The sequence below is a fragment of the Vombatus ursinus genome, unplaced genomic scaffold (genome assembly GCF_900497805.2).
Source record: "Vombatus ursinus unplaced genomic scaffold, bare-nosed wombat genome assembly UNPS02014874.1, whole genome shotgun sequence".
In the NCBI taxonomy this organism is placed as follows: domain Eukaryota; kingdom Metazoa; phylum Chordata; class Mammalia; order Diprotodontia; family Vombatidae; genus Vombatus; species Vombatus ursinus.
In genome coordinates this window covers 14,048,074-14,068,156 of record NW_020954652.1, presented here as the reverse complement: position 1 = coordinate 14,068,156, position 20,083 = coordinate 14,048,074, and the positions used below count along the sequence as shown (strand labels likewise).

Below are 20,083 nucleotides of genomic sequence, written 5' to 3'. Positions count from 1 at the left end.
GAGTAAGACTGAGAATCCTGATTCACAATGATAAGTTGTTATAAATGCAATCAAAGAACTGGGCCTGCTTCTCCCACTGGAAAAAAAAAAGTTATGCAACATCTTTGATTTTTTTAAAACCAATTCACAGTTTCTGGTTACTGTAGAAATCAGTCAGCTCATTTTTCACTGGATCATAGTCACTGATCTTTTTATTTTTCTAGCTCTCTCTATTAAAAAAAAAGATTTTTTTTGGATGAACCTCATACATTTATTTTTGGTCAGAAATTATTCTTTCGACCATCTCATGCAAAGTTCTCAGTTGTACTAATTACCTCCCATTCCAGCACTGCCTCCATCTCCTCAATGCTCTCTCTCCAGTCCATAGGTTGGGTTTTTCTCCCCCACAAAAACTACTACTATTGGTATATTTAAAAAAGGTAATAAAGTCATTTACAAAATATTCCCCATACTCCCTCAACACACTTCTCATAAACCGGGTTGGAACCCTCCACTCTCTAGGCCTTGGTTTCCTCATCTGTAAAATGTGCTGAATGGAGAACCTCTTTTGGGTTGGCCTAGTTTAGATATACATGCTGCAGTCTTGAGCAATATTGAATAACCCCTCTCATCTGGGTGAATCATCATTCAATTCCACCAGTTAAGTGCCTATTATTTCCAAGGTACCAAGCGATACAATCCCTAATCTGCCTAATGTCTCTCTTATTTTTTAAACTGGAAGGTTATCTAGTCTGCCCCACTCCTTCTGTATGTTGCCTGTTACTTATTTATTTTTTTTTATTTCCCCCAGCTAGATTGTAAAGTCTTTAAGGACAGGAACAATCTAATCTTGAAGAGTTTATTTCTGCAAAAGGTAGAGGGCAGGTATATAATATTGATAAAGCTGGGTAAATGCAAAGTAGTTTGAATGGAGAAGGGAGGGACACAAAAGGGGATAGGATGAGGGAGAATCCATCTTCCCAACTGGAAAAATGGCAGAGGTTTAATAGGGAGGTGGTGCCAGAGCTGAGCTCTAAAGGATACACATGCTTGAGAGGCAAAGGTAAAGATGAAGAATGTTCCAGGACTGAGGAATAACTTGTACAAATGCACAGACAGAAGATGGCACATAGCTCTTGGAATGGCTACTGGTCTGGTTTGGCTATAGATATACAGTGCATAGAGGGAGATGTTTCAAACACGACAGGTACAAAACAGAACCCATCATCTGTCCCTTCTAAAACCGTGTCTAATATATTGCCAAATACTGTAGTTCTTACCTTCGTGACATCTCTAGTATATGCCTCCTCCCTGATGATGATATAGCCACAACCTTAGTTCGGACCTGTAGGACTTATTGTTTGGACAACTGCATTAACCTCTGAAGACAATTTTTCACTTTTTATTTCCTTCCATTGATTTCTATTATGCCAATCCTCCTGGCACATTGGACATTGTAACATTTTGGATATCTCAAGCCTACCTCTTGTTATATTAACCTTACCTGGCTAAAACCTGTCTCATGGGTGGTAGTATTAAGGGAGAAGTTTTTTTTGACATTCCACAGATAAGAAGCCAAAGGGGAGTTTGATCTTCGTGAAGTTATTTGGCTATTTGTAGAAGGATTCCTCTGATGCAAACTATGTAGACATGTAAATTTCCCCTCTAAATTGGCCCATTGTGAACCCTCGAACTTTAGTCTAATCTATAGCCTGACTAGTTTACCTATAAAGTTTTTTTTTAACTAGTTTTGTTTCCTTAAGGGTTGTATGAGATTGTTATTCTGTTTAACTAAGTTTGTTTAACTTTCATGGCCTCAGAGGATGTACTAGATTGCTGTAGGTCAAAAAATATTTTTCTGCCTCTCTCTTGTAATTTTGTCCATAAAAAGTCTCATTAGAATCCTAGTCTTTGTTCAGGGTTATTTTTCTGCCTCCTGAACCTGTGCTCATGTGTAACAAAACCTACATTTTTAACTCTATAATTTCTGCATTGTAGTAGATTTGTATGGCCTTATGTGAACTCTGACATTTCTCCTATAATAATTCTGTTTTCTGTGTCTCAAGTCCATCCCTACTGCAATCCATCCTTTTCTCAGGTGCCCAAGTGGTTTTTTCTGAATCACAGTTTTAATTGTCTCACAGCTACAACCCCCCCCTCCTCCTTTTCCTTCCTCCCCAAGCTCCAGGGGCTCTTTATTACCTCCAGGATCTAATTTAAAGTGCTTTGACATTCAAAGTTCTTCATAACTAGGCCCTTTCCTATCATTCCATCGTTCTTGCGCTTTACTGCATTCCTTGTAAGTCACTCATTCAGTCAGTAAACATTTATTAAGCATCTACTATGTACCAGGCATTGTGCTAGGCACTAAGGATACAAAGAAAACTAAAAGATAATTCCTGCCTTCAAGGAGCTCACAATCCGATGTAGAAGATGACATACAAACAACTATGTACAAACAAGATACGTACAGGATAAATTGGAAATAATCAAAAGAGGGCAGGTTCGAAGATTAGGAAGAAGAGCAAACATCTTTCCGTAGAAGGTAGGATTTTAACTGGGACTTAAAGAAGCCAGGGAAGCAACAGTCAGAGGGCGAAAGCATTTCAGGCATGGAGGGGTAGATAGACGAAATGCCTGGAGATGGGAACTGGAATGTCTTGTTCAAAGCACAACAAAAATCACAGTTAATGTAAGAAATTTCGGGTTAATGCTTGTAACAAAATGAGAAAAAAAAGTAATGTTTGAGATTCTAAAAGTTGTTTTTCCTGTCTTCTTTTTCTATGTATGCAGATTTCATTCTTGTGAAATCAACGTATAAGTCTGTGGCAGACTTGACTTTCAGAAGAAATGAGACTGATAAATAGGTTATCAGATTTAAAGTTTTTTAATCCATTATGGTGCTGTTGAGCAAATGTGTCCTTTCTAATTTGAAATACTTAATATAATTTATTTTTAAGTAACTCAAAATGTTGGGATGGAGAGGCATCTATGATATAAAGGATAGGAAGGTGGCCCTGGAGACATGAAAACCAGGGTTCAAATCCTACCTATGTATGACATATACTGACTGGGAGCCTGGCTAGATCACAAAACTTCCCAGTGACCCAGGCATACATCTCTCTAAGGCTGCAAATCATAGAATAATTGCCTGCCTTTATTAGTGCAGCGAGTTTCATAGGAGGTCCCCAAAAGGATGGAGTCACAGGTCTGACGAGAGAAGAGATGGACAGACACACAGACACACACAGAGAATGAATGAATGATTAATGTCCTTTCTGATGACTTTGATTCTAACTGCCAGAGCTCATTTTAAAAGGGTGCATCTAAGTTTGCATGTGACATTTTTGAATTGGTCAACATTCATTGTCAAGTAATTTTTTTTTAAATTTTGAATAATTATAGTTATTTCAACACTTTTCATTTCCCCTTCAGGTTTGTGGAAGGGATGCTTAATATTTGTTACAATGCTCTAGACCGCCATATTGAAAATGGACAAGGAGACAAGATTGCAATCATCTACGACAGCCCTGTGACGAACACAAAAGTCACTGTTACCTATAAAGAAGTTTTGGAACAGGTAGGTTTTCTATATGCAGATTGATCATGTGATGTGGGGATTAAATATTGACATGACTCAAATGGGTCTATGATCTCGTTTCTGATATTGCTTCTGATAATCCGCATGACAACTTATCCTTGCCTGCCCATCCTGTATGACTCAGATCTCTGTCCTCTGCCAGAGGCAGAATGGAGGTTGCTCAACCTATTTTCTCTTGACCTATGTGACCCTGGACAAGTCGCTTAATCTTGATTTGCCTCAATTTCCTCATCTGTTAAATGGGGATAATAACAACACCCACCTCCTAGGATTGTTGAGAGGGTCAAATGAGATAATAATTATAAAGCTCTTAACAAAGTGACTGGCACATAGTAGGTTTTATATACATGTTAGCTATCATCATCATCATCATCATCATCATTATTATTCACGAATTATATAGGTTCTCCACGGATTATCCCTCAATCTCTCTATGTCACTATCCCATTTTCCTTTTGTTTTTACATTTCTAGGATGACATTTTTCCCATTTGGTTCCCCTTCATAATTGCTTGTTCATAAAATGCCTCAGATGGTCTGTTCTTAACTACCATGACCCTCTCTATTCCTCTGTAGATGGTATTCATTTTCATTCTTTTGGGAACAGTGGTGTTCTGTAAAATGCAGCCTTCTAACTTACCTTGTCAGTAGAATGTTGGTACTAAAAACATGAGCCTTTTTATTGCGGAGTAGTGTGGATTCATTACCATGGGATAGTGGATACAAAATTAGCACTGGGGGTAGCTCGGTGGTGCGCTGGATAGAGCACTGGCCCTGAAGTCAGGAAGGACCTGAGTTCAAATGTGACCTCAGACCAGACACTTGACACTTACTGGCTGTATGACCCTGGGCAAGTCACTTAACCCCAATTGCCTAAAAAAACAAACCAAAGACAAATAAAGTCAGCTCTGGAGTCAGGAAGCCTTGCGTTCAGGTTCTGCTGTGATATATGTGAGAAATAACTCATTTAAACTCAGGAGGGGTAAAAGCCCATTTTATTACACAGTTGCAACCTCGGGTGTCCTATGGATTTGGACACAATGTACCAAAGCAAGAGTTCACTATGTATCTCTAATCACGGCTGCCAAGTCCCTCCTTTTTCCTCATTGGCTGAGTACTCCAAAGTGTACCACACCTGTTACATATCTACTCTTTGACATGTCCTCCCTCCCTCTACATACATAGCATGTTCAGAAAATGGCATTTTAGCCCTGCTTGGAGGTGGAGAAGTTAGTATTCATGAGCCTATTAAGCATGTGCACTCTAAGCAAAGCTTAGCCTTTGTCCTACTTAGTGACTTCTAACAGCAGAACAAGATAAGACCTGCTTTATCCCATTTTTACTTAGTTACTTTTCTAGCAGTTGTTTCAATTTTATGGAAATAAATATTTTCATTATATCTCTCCTATATGCTAGGTGTGTAAGGAAGTTACCTTATAATTCTTATAATGCCTCAGACAGATCTCTAATGCTACAGGCAGCAAGGTCTAGTGGAAAGAGCAATGGACTTAGAGTCACAGGACCTCAGAATCCTTGCTCTGTCATTTATTACTTGGGTGATCTTAGGGAAATTGCTTATCTTCTTTGGGCCTCAGTTTCCTCATCTGTAAAATGAGGGCAGTTGGACTAAATGATCCCTGTGGTCTTTTATATCTCTAAATCTGTTGGTCTAAGTTACAAAAGAGTTATTGATCTGCATCAGGGAAGAGCATTTCCACAACACAGAGTACTACACAGTGATGAAATCATGGATCCAGATTAGAAAACAGATTGTGTAATTAGTCAGTAGATATCACTAAGTGGTGCTTAACCAGCTAGGGACAGGGATATAGATTGAACCTTTGATACTGTGGAATCCCATGCGGTAGAGCTTGAATCAAGTACTAAGAGTTGCTTGACCATCTAAGGATAGATGTATTGACTAGAACTGATTTCACTGGCACAGAGAAGTCCTTGGTGAGAAAACTCCTTCGGCCAACGTAGTACTACCTGTTCCCTAAGTCTGGCAACCTGGAATACTGAAAGGTTAAGTGATTATATAGCCAGTATGTGTCAGAGGTGTGACTCGAACTCGGGTCTTCTTGGCTCTGAGAACAGGCCTCCATAATGTCTTGTTGCTACTGCTTGAACTGACAATTAATAATTAATATCTACTCCATTACAGTTCTCTTTCCATTTATGTTGATGAGCCAAAATGAGTTATTGATTTAGATATCTGAATTAATCATGAATGTATAGGAAATGGCATGGGATCTCAGAAGCAAAAATTTAGAGGTAGAAAAGATCCCAAGAGGGGTACCTAGGAGGCGTGGTGGATAGAGCACCGGCCCTGGAGTTAGGAGGACCTCAGTTCAAATCCATCCTCAGACACAACACTCGCTAGCTATGTGACTCTGGGCAAGTCACTTAACCCCAATTGCCTCACCAAAAAAAAAAAAAAAAAATGGATTCCAAGAGGCCAAAAAGTTCAACTCGCTCCTTTTACGTATGAGGAAACTGAGCCCAGAGAGTCTAAGTAACTCCTTCCTTCCTTCCTTCCTTTCTTTATTAGGGTTAAGTGATTTGCCCTGGATCACATAGCTAGTAAGTATCTGAGGTCAGATTTGAACTTGGGTCCTCCTGACTCCAGGGCCAGCGCTCTACCCACTGTGCCACCTAGCTGCCCCCAAGAGTCTAAGTACCTTTTCTAAATTCACACAGCTACTTTTTATGAGGCAGGATTTCACTGCAGGTCTTCCTGACTCTTAAGTCCACCAGTCTATCCTTTACACTGCTTGGCTGCCTCATTATTAATATACCATTAATAAGCAGCATTTATATCATTGAAGAGAAAATATTATTAACATTAGTAAAAAGTAACAGTCACTTAATTGGCAACTGCTGCAGCATTATTAGTTTCCTGCTATAGGCTTGGATTATTTTCTACCGGCCAAGGATTTTCCTTGCTTGGGAGGATGCGAACCATCTTTTTAGATGGCACACTATTTATCATTCTAATTAAGCGCTTATTTGTGCATGGCTTTGTTAAGGCGTCATACAAAGGAAGTTAAGATGATACAGTCTGTACCTTGTGGGAGTTGAGAAAGTAGGGCAAAAAAAAATTGGTTCTACAAATTAGCAACATTAGATACTTCCTACATTACAAGCATAGACATTTTCTAGGATGGAATGTGAGTTTTGCCGACTGAGTGCTTTTTGTAAGGTGCTGTTGAGAAAATCTTGGTGAGCCCTGCAGATTTAGAGGAAGCAAAGCTATTACCACTTCTCCACTTAAAGAGATGATGTTTCAATGAGGGGAGAAATGAGGCACATGGTAGACTTAGCTTGGGAAATGACTGGTGGGTGGTGTTTAGTAAAATAGTCACAAAACAGTAGAGGAAATGGAATAAGGCAAATGTGGTGATGCAATTGAGATCCCACCCTCTACTTGAAGCCCTTTCCCATATCCCTGGTTTGTAAATGATCTTTTTTTTTTTTTCCTGAAGGGGCAGAATGAAATAGTGAATAGAGCACTGGGCTTAGAACAGCTTAATTTGACCCCTGCTTTTGGCACTTACTGTAGAACACTGGGAAAATCACTTAACCTCCTGATGTCTGTTTTCTAATCTGTAAAATGAGGGGATGAAACTTGATGGCTCCAAAAGTTCAGTTCTAAAACTATGATCATAAAATTCCCTAAGTCTGCAATAATTTAAAAACCAATGCCCCACATTGTTCTCTGTGTAGCCATGTAGGACTTGGGCTATCTACCTAGTATCCCTTAACTCTTGCAGTATGTAATACTCTTGCACCTCTTTTGTTTGACATACATGTCCTGGATATCTTAAGTTCCACTTCTTGCATGAAGATTATTGTTAATATGGTGCAACCTCCAATAACCTACCGTGCATCTCTTCATTTTCCTCCATCACAGGGTATCAGGAAGCTAATATATATATAGGGGTTATCTTTTGCCTTTAACATCAATGACTGAACATGATGATCTCAAACATTGCCCACAGCCCCTAATAAAATGTCAAGCATATTACAGGTGCTCAATAAATGTTTGCTCAATCAAATGCTGGATTGAAAGCCACAGCTTGTTTAAGTGTTTTGATAGAATTGATTCTTTCTGAAGAATTCTAACTGATTTAGTAGGTGTTTGAATATAGGTAGTACTTAAAAATAGCAATGAAAGGAAGGAAAAGTTAATTTGCTACATTTAATAGGAAATGAAGACAAAAGTAAGAACAAATATTTCATTTATGCTTTAGGCCAGCCTTTTCCTTAATCATCATGGGAGCAATGCCACCAACACTAACCACTGACCAACTCCCACCAATAGGCAAGTAAACCCAAGAACCCCAGGGATAGGAGTACTGTCTAAACTGCAGTTCCTGTGACCCTGACAGCTATTGCCTCAAGGAGCAACCCTTGTGGAGTTAGAATCTTGGAATTCCTGCCACCACCGACACCATTTTCACAGATGATTAGGTAAACCAGAAACCACAGTGTGATCAAGGAAGGGATGAGTGATAGTACCATCAGGTAAGCCAAACCACTGCTGTTACTCCAGCTACTGTCTTTTCATGGACTCTACTGGAGGATTCAGGATCCAAAAGCCCCGTAAATACCAGTGCTCCCAAGCCCACCAACCCTGCTTCTGGTCTTTCCACAGCAGCCGTTGCTTGGGAGAGCAACCTCATAAAGACATGATGTGGTAACTTCTTCTGAAAGTACTATAGAAAATTCCCTCTTGTGTGACCCTGGGCAAGTCACTTAACCCCAATTGCCTAAAAAAAAAAAAAAAAGAAAATTCCCTCTACCAAAGTTCTTGGCACCTTCATTTGAAGTCCAGTTTCAGAAACAGAAATGCTTTTTATCAGTGGAAATGATGATACATAAGATGCATTACCATCTGCCTTGTGCTGCATCTTAAGGACCACTGGGCCTTTTTTTCATTTGTTCTGTAGCTAAAACTACTTATATGTGTTATCTTCAAGCTCTTGATCTGGGGTCTGTGACTTTTATTTTGATGATTGAGTTTCAGTATAATTGGTTTCCTTTGTAATCATATATGTTTACTTTTTTTTTTGCATTCAAAAGCATGATTCTGAGAAAGGATCCACTGGCTTCACCAGAGCACCAAAGGGATCTGTGACACTAATATAAACAACTCTCATTCTATGGAATTGTGTTCCTTGAAATAAGACCTCTCATTCTCTATTCTCTGTGCATTCCTAGTGCTTAGGAAAGTGATTTCCACATAGGAAGTATTTAATAAATATATTCTCATTCATATTAAATTTTTGGTCATCATTTTAAATACTATTTGATGTTGTAGCTTACATAATAACAAGCAAAAAAGGACAATCCTTCATTATATCTTAATAATCTTGGCCGGTCATAAGAAAGACTCATTTCTCATGAAATGATTTGTTATGAAAAAAAAAAGTAAATACCATTACTCACTAAGAGGTCTCTATAAAAATTTATGAGTACTTCCATAAAGATATGTAGATATTTCTAGATAAAAGAGATTATTATTTAGAGGACATATATATTACAAAGATATATTCTTATGGTTGAAACATGTCTTAAACATATTCAGTTTACAGAATGTGAGAAACAGGGATTAGAAAAAAGGTAGTGAGATGGTAGAAAAATACTATTGCTATTCACCATGGAAGAAATTCTGGTTTTCAGAATTTCAAAATTCAGGGAGTTTTACATGTACAGAAGTTTCTTCTTAATCATAGATCTTAGTGTTAGGAGACATCTTTGTAAGTTCCAGCTTTGACTTTTGATATATTTAATGATAAGTTATTTAATCTCTCTGTGCCTCAGTTTCTTCATCTATAAAATAAGAATAGTACTTGCACCACCCTTCGCATGGTGTCATTATGAGGGAAATGCTTTGCAAAAAAAAAAAAAAGAAGGAAAAAAAAAGCATCATAGATTAAGGAGGTGTCATTATTGAATAGCAAGCCAACAGCTCAGATTAGTTGGCATCCTTCCCACCTGTACCTAGAGGAGTACGTGGTGAACTATATTGGTGTCTCAAGACTTTTTCCATGATTTTATATATAAAGGCTTACCCTTCTCAAAAGTCAAAATGTAACAGAGTGATGTGATAGAGTAGTTAACTTTAAATTGAGACAGAAATTCGTGTGTGTGTGTGTGTGTGTGTGTGTGTGTGTCTCCATTTCCGTGGTGTAGAGGTGGGTTAATTTCCAGGTCTACGATGGATACATTGCTAGTAGAGTCAGGTAAACCCAAGTTCAAATATAGTCACAGATATTTACTAGCTGTGTAACCTTGGACAAGTCAATTAAGTTCTGTTTTTCTCAATATCCTCATCTGTAAAATGGGAATAATAATAGTACCTATCTCCTAGGGTTGTTATGAGGATCAAAAGAGAAATTTGGGAAGTGCTTAGCACAGTACCTGGCACATAGCAAACACTATATAAATGTTAACTATTATTATTGTTGTTGTGATGGTGGTGGTGGGTTATTAATTAACTTCGCTGAGCCTTACTTTCCTCAATTTTAAAATGATACGATGATATTTGTCCTACAGAGTTATGTTGATGATCATATTGGAATCATGTTAGTGTGACGTTGTCTTGGATTTTGAAGGGACTTCTGAGGTCATCTAATCCAAACTATAGCTGAGCAATGATTCCTTCTGCTATATCACTGGCAATCAATCAGTCAGCAAGCATTTATTAATTACCAGTAAGTGAGTAATATGCGTCAGGCAGTCATCTGTTTATTCCAGTAAGGGCTAGATGTGTGAGAAAATGTGCATTTCACTATAAAGGATAATATTAATGCAAGTTAGTATTGTCATAATAACTATTGTCATTTTCAGCACTAGAAAGAAATCAGATCAAAATAATTACCCCTAATTATAGCAAGTTTATCCTTTTATACAAAATTCAGCAGTTATGGAAAGGCAGTGTGGAATGACTAATTAGTGACAGACATGTTGTTTTTCAGTCATGTCTGACTCTTCATGGCCCTTGTGGGGTTTTCTTGGCAACGATACTGGAGTAGTTTGCCATTTCCTTCTCTAGCTCATTTTGCAGATGAAGAACTGAAGCAAACAGGGTTAACTGACTTGCCCAGGGTCACATAGCTAGTAAATGTCTGAGGTCAAATTTGAACTCATGAAGGATGAGTCTTCCTGACTCCAGGCCGGCACTCTATGCACTGTGGCGCCACCTAGCTGCTCCAGTGACAGACATAAAATACTTTACCTTTTACCAGGTGCTTTTCTTACAAGAGCCTGTGATGCAGAAAATGTAAGTACTATTGTCATTTGCAAATATGGAAACCGAAGCTCAGAGGAGTTAAGCAGAAGCTGGATGATAATAATAGTAACGATAATGATAATAAGTAATATTTATAGTGCTTATGTGCCAGACACTGTACATTTTACAGTTATTTCATTTGGGACTCATAATAATCTGGGAGGTGAGTGCTATTATTATTATCATCTCCATTTTACATATGAGGAAACTGAGGCAGAGAAGGGTTAAGTGACTTGCCCAGGGTCACACAGTAAGTAAGTATCTGAGGCTACATTTGAACTCAAGTCTTTCTGATTTCAGGCCCAGTGCCCTTTCCACTGCACTACCTAGCAGCCAACATGCATTGGTTGGGTAGGTAATGGTAGGGTTTATTTTTGTCTATAAACTGGACTAGATGTCCAAACTGCATCCAATTCTCAGATTCTGTGATGGTGTAACTTGTCCATGGTCACAGAGCTTGGGAGTTTCAGGTGGGATTAAAACGAAGCCTCCCAATCCCAAGTATAGTATCTGTTCTGATCCACCACACTGATGTATTTAACATGTCCCGATCTCAGTTTCATCATCTACAAAATGGCGTTGGGTTAGAGGACCTCTGAGCTCTAAAATTCTATGAGAAGTTTTGAATTTTTACCTTGTAGGACACCAGCCCAGAGAGGCATTCTTACTCAGATAGGCCTCATTTTGTCTCCTGCTCTTCTGTGGCACAGATGGTTCGATTAGCAGGTCCCCATAAGTCCACTTTGGGATGTGACTGAGGTGAATGTGTTTTGCAGTGAGGGTTTTAGCTTCTGCCTTTTCATAGACTGAGCCATAGAAAATATTTTACATATGATTTCCACTGATAAGCCTTCTAACTTGGCTATGTACAATTCTCATTCATGAAAGTTCACTCAGGTTTTATTTTCCGATAACATTCTTCCTCAATTTAGATGACAAAATGAACAGGAGATCTTATATTTCAATAAATGTTACCTGTTACAAGTGAAAGGGAACAGTGACAGTGAAATCTAACAAGTGAATGATGTCATGGTGATATGAGTGTTCCAGAGCTGGTTGAAGGGTCTAGAGTGTAATTGAGGGAGTTAATGGCAGTGTCTGTATTAATGAGAAAATAACATCGTCAATGGAAACATGCATGTCTAGACATCAAGATTCTTTCAATGACTTGCGTGTTATTGTCTATCATTGACTAAAGATATAGGTGGTGAGAAAGATGAAAGGAAAAAGGAAAAAATTATGAAGTTTTGAGTATTAGATTAAATTAGGAGAGAAAAAAGGAAAGAGAGAAAAAGAGGATGATGATAATAAGGTTATTATTATATGTTATTATATTATGCCATCATATTATGATGTAATATTATCAGTGGCACAGAGGATGGAGTGCTGGGCCTGGAGTCAGGAAGACTTATCTTCCTGAGTTCCTCACATACTAGCTATGTGACCCTGGATAAGTCATTTTACCCTGTTTGCCTCAGTTTCCTCATCTATAAAATGAGCTGGAAAAGGAAATGGCAAACCTCTCCACTTTCTTTGCCAAGAAAACTCCAAATGGGGTCAAGAAGAGTCAGATGCAACTGAAACAGCTGGATGACAGTAACATTATATTATTACATAATATATGTGTACTATATTATTATTATTCTTATAAGGAGCATGTACTTCCAAGTGCTACATTACTTGTTCTTGAGTTATTGATCGATTCAACTATTATCTAACCTTCAGTTATTTTTATTAAAAATCACTAGCAGATAAAACTAATTAGTCCAGACCGAAGGATACAGGTCAAGTGAATCAATTTACATATGATTCTCAAATGGAAATACTTTAGTATTTCAAGGATTTGTGATTTAATTTTGTATGAGTACTATCTCACCTGATCCAGATTGTAACCACTCCACACTTTAGTAGTTGTCTTTGTGAGTTGCAGTGGCCAAAATATCATCCCTTGGGCATCGGTCCACCATTGATGGGTTTTGCATGGTTGACTAAGGGAGATTCTTGGACTATCTGTTGCTGGGTTGATGCACTGAGATCTGCCAGAGCACTTGTCTTCTGCTAGCATGCCTTTTAATAACCCAAGGTTACCTCCAAATTGTAATGAGGCATCAGTGTAGGACTTTAGTACTAGTTCTATAGCATTTCAAGTTTATTTAAATATATAATATGTATATTAATATGTATATAATATATTTTTTCCTGACAAGAACCTGATTGTCCATAGGGTGGTGAATTTTTCAGTCCCTGGAACCATTCTGTAGAGATTGTGATCTGCTATGGTATGGGCATACTCAGCTGATGATGGAAATACTTGGACCTGAGAAAAGTACCTAGCTTTGCTTTGATTCACTGGGTTATCCTCTGCTTTTTATTGTCTTGTAGGAATATAACATACCAATAACAAAACAGTTATGAATAGATTGGTGAAATCTCAATTGTGACCAATCTGTCAGGGTTGGGGTCTTGGGGTGACTGACTATATTACTCATCTTTTCTTACTCATCTTGATTTATAACCAGTTCGCTTTCATTTTCAAAGCCAACCAATTCTCTTAAAATATATTGCTCCTGTGACAAATATGACATTGTAATGGGGATCTTGGACAAAATGATTTTGATTTATTTTGTTTAGAGGGCATGTGTTATGGTAAATTAAGAGTTGGCTTTGGAGCCAGGAAGACTCGGGTTTAAGCTCCCACTCTGCCTTATTATTGGCTAGTTAGTCACTTTGTCCTATTTCCTAGTCAATTTTCTGAGAGTATAGAATGAAAAGAAAATTCCAATTTACATTGGTAGAAGGTGAAATACCAAGTAAAGTCTTTATTTTTTTCCTCTTCCTTCTGTCGTTTGGTAATAAGAGTGTGTACAATTAAGTGTGAGGTGGAAGGTTTTCTTCAAATGTGAACATTGTTCCTTGCTTCAGGGAGAAACTCCTCTCCCGCAATTATGTGATGTCCTTGTAGCCCTCCTCGACCATTTAATGAGATCTGTAGCAGCCTTTCATTTATATTGATTGACTTTCAGAATGTATTGACCAACCAGGACCATAAAGGTTAACTGGAATGTGACCTGACATTGTTTAAATGCATTTGGAGTGCCCGCAGTCTTTGGTCTGTGTTCTGTGTTAGAGCATCTGATTGGTTAATTATACAGGTGGGGTGGAATAGTTGGTACGGCATTGATCCAAGTAGTACAGCATTTCTGTCCACATTTTTTTTTTATGTGGGAGGTGGGGGAGAGGGGTGTCTTTTGTAATCCCATATTTTAAAAAGTAATAACCAGGTAAAACCAAACAATAAACAGTCGATAGTCTATCCACTAAACACCTTGACAGATTTAGAGGAAGGATTTGGTTTGAATGCCAAGGTATATTTATATACTATGTCTTCTATTTAAAAAAAATCCCCATGTACTCATAATGTTATGTTTTGATGCATGTAGTAGGCATTAAATGACTGTTTTCAAAAAAAATTCTGAACTTAAGAAATAAAACAAGCAGTTCTGCAACAGAGAGGAATAGAAAAGAGAGGATTGCACCAGGAACTGCAAATCTATTATGTACAACTTACTGCTCCTTTTAAATATACAACAAAGTTATCGTGCAACTTTTTTTCACCCTACACCCAACCCTAGAGATGGCAACCACTGGACACAAATATGGAACAAATATGTTCTGTGTGTTCTCTGGATGCAAACCACATCTTCCTTCATAGGAACTTTGCAGTTAATTTGGGTATTTGTAATAAGAATAACTATGAGACACCAAGTTATTCCAAAACAATATTGCTGTTATTGTATTCACTATTGTCTAGGTTCTGCTCATTTCACTCTTCATAATTTCATGAAAGTCTTTTTATGTTTTTTCTAAAAATCATTGAGCTCATCAGTTCTTAAAGCAGAGTACTATTGCATCACAAACATATACCACAATTTGTTCAGCCATTCCCTAATTGATGGGCATCCCCACAATTTCCAGTTCTTTACCACCACAAAGAAAGCTGCTATAAATATTTTAGAACATATAGGTTATTTTCCTTTATCCCTAATCATCTTGAGAAACAGACCTAATAGTGGTATTGCTGTATCAAAGGGTATAGGCAATTTAATAACTTTTTGGGCATGGTTCCAGATCGCTCTCCAACAACTTTCTCACAGATCCACCAACAATGAATTAAGGTCTCAATTCCCCGCCATCCCCTCCAACATTTGTCACTGTCACCTTCTAAATGATTGCTTTTTAACTGACTGCCCTTAATGGTTGTTTTAACTTAAAAAAAAAAACCAACCCAGGACATGTATCCTATGTGTGACATAGTACAATTCAATTAAATATCCACCATGAAAATGAATCCTTTAATCTGTTATCAATCCTCTTTCTGAAGATGTAGGTATCCTGATATGTGTATCTGTGCTTCTCTGTGACAAAAAAGGTTTTGACAGGAAATGCATTTGTGCACGTGGCTGAGAACGGAAGCGACAAATAGGTAGACTAGTCCTGTGCCCTTCCCTCCACTTCCAGTTTAAATATGTGTGTGTGTGTGTGTGTGTGTGTGTGTGTGTGTGTGTGTGTGTGTGTGTGTGTGTGTAAAAGAGAGTGATTTTACGATAAGGTAGTTTTCCAAACTAAAAAAAAATATTGATTCATTGTCATTGAGCGTCAGTCAGTTTCTGGCCCACTGAATCTCTACTATCAATTCTATGGCTTATGGTCTTGGCGAATTATGTGAGTCTTGGAGACATTTAAGTGACCTATCTGTCCATGGTCACATAGCCAGTACAAATCATAGGCAGCATTTGAACCCAGATGTTCAGGACTATTCGCTATTCCATAATGCTCCTAATTCCACTAAATCGCTGCTGTTGATCCATTAAACAATACTGTAGAGAGAAAAAAATGGCTAAAGGGAGGTATTTGGGGCCAAACAGTACTTGCTGTTTCAAAAGAATTGTTTCTCATTTAATAACCTTAATGTTCCTGAATAATTTATAGAATAATCGTTCAAGTGGATGGGTATTGAGTAATAGCCAGAGCTATCCTTTTTTTTTTTTTTTCTAACAAGTGACTCTTCTGTATTTTCTGTAGCTTGGTAAAGGATCATATGAAAACAGGCCAAAGTTTCTTTGATAGCTTCATATTTCCCTTTATTTTAAGGTGCTCCTGGGAAAAACTTAGATAATACCAAACTCAAAAATGAATTGTATCCTCAGTTTTTTTTTATTTAAGTTTTACAAATTCCTTTTAAATATATTATTGACATTTCTTTATCCTCTCTTGTCACAAAGAAAATCAGTTAAGGAAAACTAAGACTGTATGTTGCATTCTACATTGGTAGTCCCCCACCTCTCAACAAAGAGGCCCAAGATACGTTTCATCACCTTTTCTCTGAATCCAATATTAGTATTGATCTCTATATTTGATTTACTTTTGGTGAGTTTTTTCATATATATTGTGATAAATATACATTTTGTTCCTCTAATTCATCTTTCTTCTGCGTCATTTCAAATGTCTTCTAATGTTTTAAAATGATCTGATCCTTTATATTTAGTTTGTTTATACATGCATCACTTCCTATGATGTTGGTGTAAATTATTGGTCTAAACCTATTTTCTGCCAGTGACTTCTAGTTTTCTCAGCAATTCTTGTTGAATAGGGAAGTCCTCCCCCTTACTTTATATTCTGAGTCTTACCAATACTGGAGTACAATGTTCATTTGCTTTGAGGTCCTGTTTTTCTATTTTGTTCTAATGATCTACTTTTTATCTTTAATTTAAAAAAAAAAACACATACTAATTAGTTTTGATGGTTGTTGTTTATTCGTGTGGGACCCTGTGGCCCTATGGTTCCATGGGGTTTTCTTTTTTTCTTTTGTTTCACTTTTTTAAAATAATGATGAATTATTTTTAGATTCCAATATTCATTTCCAAAAGATTTTGAGTTTTAAATTGTCTCTCCCTCCCTCCCCCGCCCAAGATGGTGTGCAGTCTAGTATAGGTTCTACTTATACATTCATATTAAACATATTTTCACATTAGTCATGATGTAAAGAAGAATTAGAACTAATGGGAGGAACCATGAGAAAGAAAAAACAAAACAAAACAACAAAAGAAAAGGAGAGCAAATAGTCTGCTTCCATCTGCATTCAGATTCCGAAGTTCTTTTTCTGGACGTGGATATTATTTGATTTTTAAAATCCTTCTTGAGGGCAGCTAGGTGGCGCAATGTCTGGAACACTGGCTCTGAAGACAGGAGGACCTGAGTTCAAATCCGGCCTCAGATCAAACACTTGACACTTACTAGCTGTGTGACCCTGGGCAAGTCACTTAACCCCAATTGCCTAAAAAAAAATCCTTCTTGAACTCTTCCAAGAAGTCTTTTTGATCTTAAGACCAGTTCATATTCCCCTTTTGAGGTTTCAGATGTGGACATATGGACAATGTTGTCCTCTTCTGAATTTGTGCCTTGATCTTCCCTGGCCCCATAGTCAGACTCTATGATCATTTTACATTTCTGCTTTCTGCTCGTGATGTTTGCTTATTTCCTGACTTTTTTTTTTAATTGAACTCACCTGCTGGAGTGCAGCGTGCAGTGACCCAAGCTTCTTGTTCTGGGAGCCTGGGACCTGGTCACTGACTTTGTGCTGGGGCCTATAGCTGGAGGCTGTAGGGATCTGGCAACTTACCTGATGCTGTATTAGGGTCAGCAGCACTGGAACTCTTGGAGTGGCGATGGGGAGTCTGGCCCCTGGAAGATGCCTGCTCACCCAGGCTTCTTTTTTTTTTTTTAAGTTTTAGGTGATTGGGGTTAAGTGACTTGCCCAGGGTCACTCAGCTAGTAAGTGTCATGTGTCTGAGGTTGGATTTGAACTCAGTTCCTCCTGACTTCAGGGCTGGTACTCTATCCACTGCGCCACCTAGGTACCCTTCACCCAGGCTTCTTTAAAGCACTCAAATGTCCAAGGGGTTTTCTTGAAAAAGATACTAGATTGTTTGTCATTTCCTTTTCTTGTTTTATGCAGGCAGGGGTTAAGTGACTTTCTCAGAGTGATACAGCCAGGAAGCGTCTGAGCTCAGATTTAAACTCTGGTCTTTCTGACTCTAGGCCCAGTGTGCTCTCTTCTCTGCCACCTAGCCACTCCAATGATGATTGCTTCTTGTAATATAGGTTGAGATCTGATAATTCTAGGGACCCTTTGTTCTTTAATTTTTTAAAATTAATTTCCTCAAAATTCTTGACTTTTATTTCCTTCAAATGAATATTGCTATTATTTGTTGTCTATTTCTTTAAAACAATCCCTTTCTAGATTGATTGGCAATAGCACTAAGTCTGTAAATTAGATAGTAAATTCTAATTAGGTTTCCAGGGTAGCAAACAAAAATGCATTTAACCCACAGTGTGATAGAAACATGGGGAACTGAGGCAGTTGAATGAGTTAAAATTAGAAGAAAGAAGGAAAGGAAGATTAAAGAGGATTTATGAGTTTATGTGGGAGAGAAACTGCCTCAGGTAGAATCAGTTGAACTGAAAGGAGTAAGAGAAATCTTAATAGATGTACGATCACCTTAGGCAGGAAAAAGGGAATGATGATGATGTGGTCAGAAGTTAGTATTTTTCAAACATTGGCATATCCCAACAAGAAGCAATGAAAATTTAATTATTTTAATCTTTATTTCTGTAAAGGGTATTTTGCAGTTTTGTTTATGTAAATCCTCACTGTGTCTAGGTGGATTCCATTTCAAGATATTTTGTGCATAGTTTAGCTATTTTGAATGGAATTTCCCTATCTCTTACTCCTGGAATTTTTTTTTTTTTAGTAATATAGAGTGTCCCAAAAGTCTTAGTGCAGTTCTAAGCTATAACTATGTATATAAAAGGCTACTTATTTGGGAAGAGGATGTTATCTCATATTTTGCTACTTTATTGACTCTTTTAATTCATTTGATTTTTTTTTGTAAACTCTTTGGGTTATCTATGTCAACTATCATTCTTTCCAAATGGAAATAGTTTTGCTCCTCTTCCTGTGTTTGTTCCTTCAGTTGCTTTTTCCTACTCCCTCTAATATTTTTACCCTTTCTAGAGCTTTATTAAGTAGTAATCAAGATCATAGGCATCCTTGCTTTGCCCTGATCTTACTGGAAATGCTTATAATGTTTTTCTATTAAAATCCAAATGTTCATTTGGTCATTTTCTTTAGAACTTGGAGTATATCAATTCATGGAAATACTTTTAGAAGTTCTGATTAGGTTCCAGGCCAGCAACGAAAGTTCATTTAACTCACAATGTAATAGGAACACAGGGAATTGAGGCAGTTAAATGAGTCAAAGTGAGAAGAAAGAAGGAAAGGATGAATAAAGAGGATTTATGAATTTATGTGGGAAAGAAACTGCATCAGGTAGAATTATTTGAACTGATGGTAGTAGGAGAAATTTTAACAGGTGTATGGTTACCTTAGGCAGGGAAAGGGATAATGTTGTAGTCAGAAAGATGTATATGGAACCAAGTGTAAGTGGTTGAGAAAGTAGTATCCTTCGTATCATAAACTACTTGTATGTGATGTTTGCAAATCGTTCATAGTGCCCTATGGTCCAATCCATACCTGATTAGGAATCCCCTCTACGATCCAAAAAGTGGGTATCCAATTTTTGCTTGAAGATTTACAATAGTGAGAGAGGTGACCAGCTGCCTCCTAAGGCATCTCATTCCATATTTAGATAGCTTAAATTACTCAAAAATTCCTTGTGTCAAACTCAGATTTGCTCATTTTTGCATCTTTGAGCATAGAAAGAGGATAAAGGGCCAGGAGAAGGTGATCAGGGAAAACTTGAGAGAAGAGTAACATTTGAGTTTGGCTTTACAGGATCTGGTATAGCAACAATGGTTAGAGCTGAAGAATGGACTTATTCTAGTCTAGCCAAAGGGAACAGAGTGAGCAAAAGAAAAGATGCAATAAAGTACTGGGTCTATTTGAAGTACAGGAACTAGATGGAGCAGTGTGAGGAAGAGAGAAATATAACATTAGATTTAAAATGGTGGGCTGCCACTGGATTTTAAAGATCCTTAAGTGCCAGTGAAAGGTGTTTGAAAATTACTTTCTTGACAAACACTGAAAGTTTTTCATCATGTGTTCTGGTCATATGATTAAGTGTGGTTGTGATTCAGATATAACACAATAAGCTCATACTTATGGCTTGTCCCTACCTGGAGATGTAG

General features: G+C 37.6%; 1 protein-coding gene across 1 annotated transcript in view; it reads left to right on the top strand.

The window, feature by feature from the left end:
- Window positions 1–20,083, top strand: part of ACSS3 (acyl-CoA synthetase short chain family member 3) — a 232,852-nt gene that overhangs the window by 41,303 nt on the left and 171,466 nt on the right. Inside the window, exon 2 of the mRNA XM_027842539.1 lies at window positions 3,415–3,559. Within this exon, the coding sequence (XP_027698340.1) occupies window positions 3,415–3,559 (145 nt within the window). The remainder of the gene's footprint in view (window positions 1–3,414; window positions 3,560–20,083) is intronic.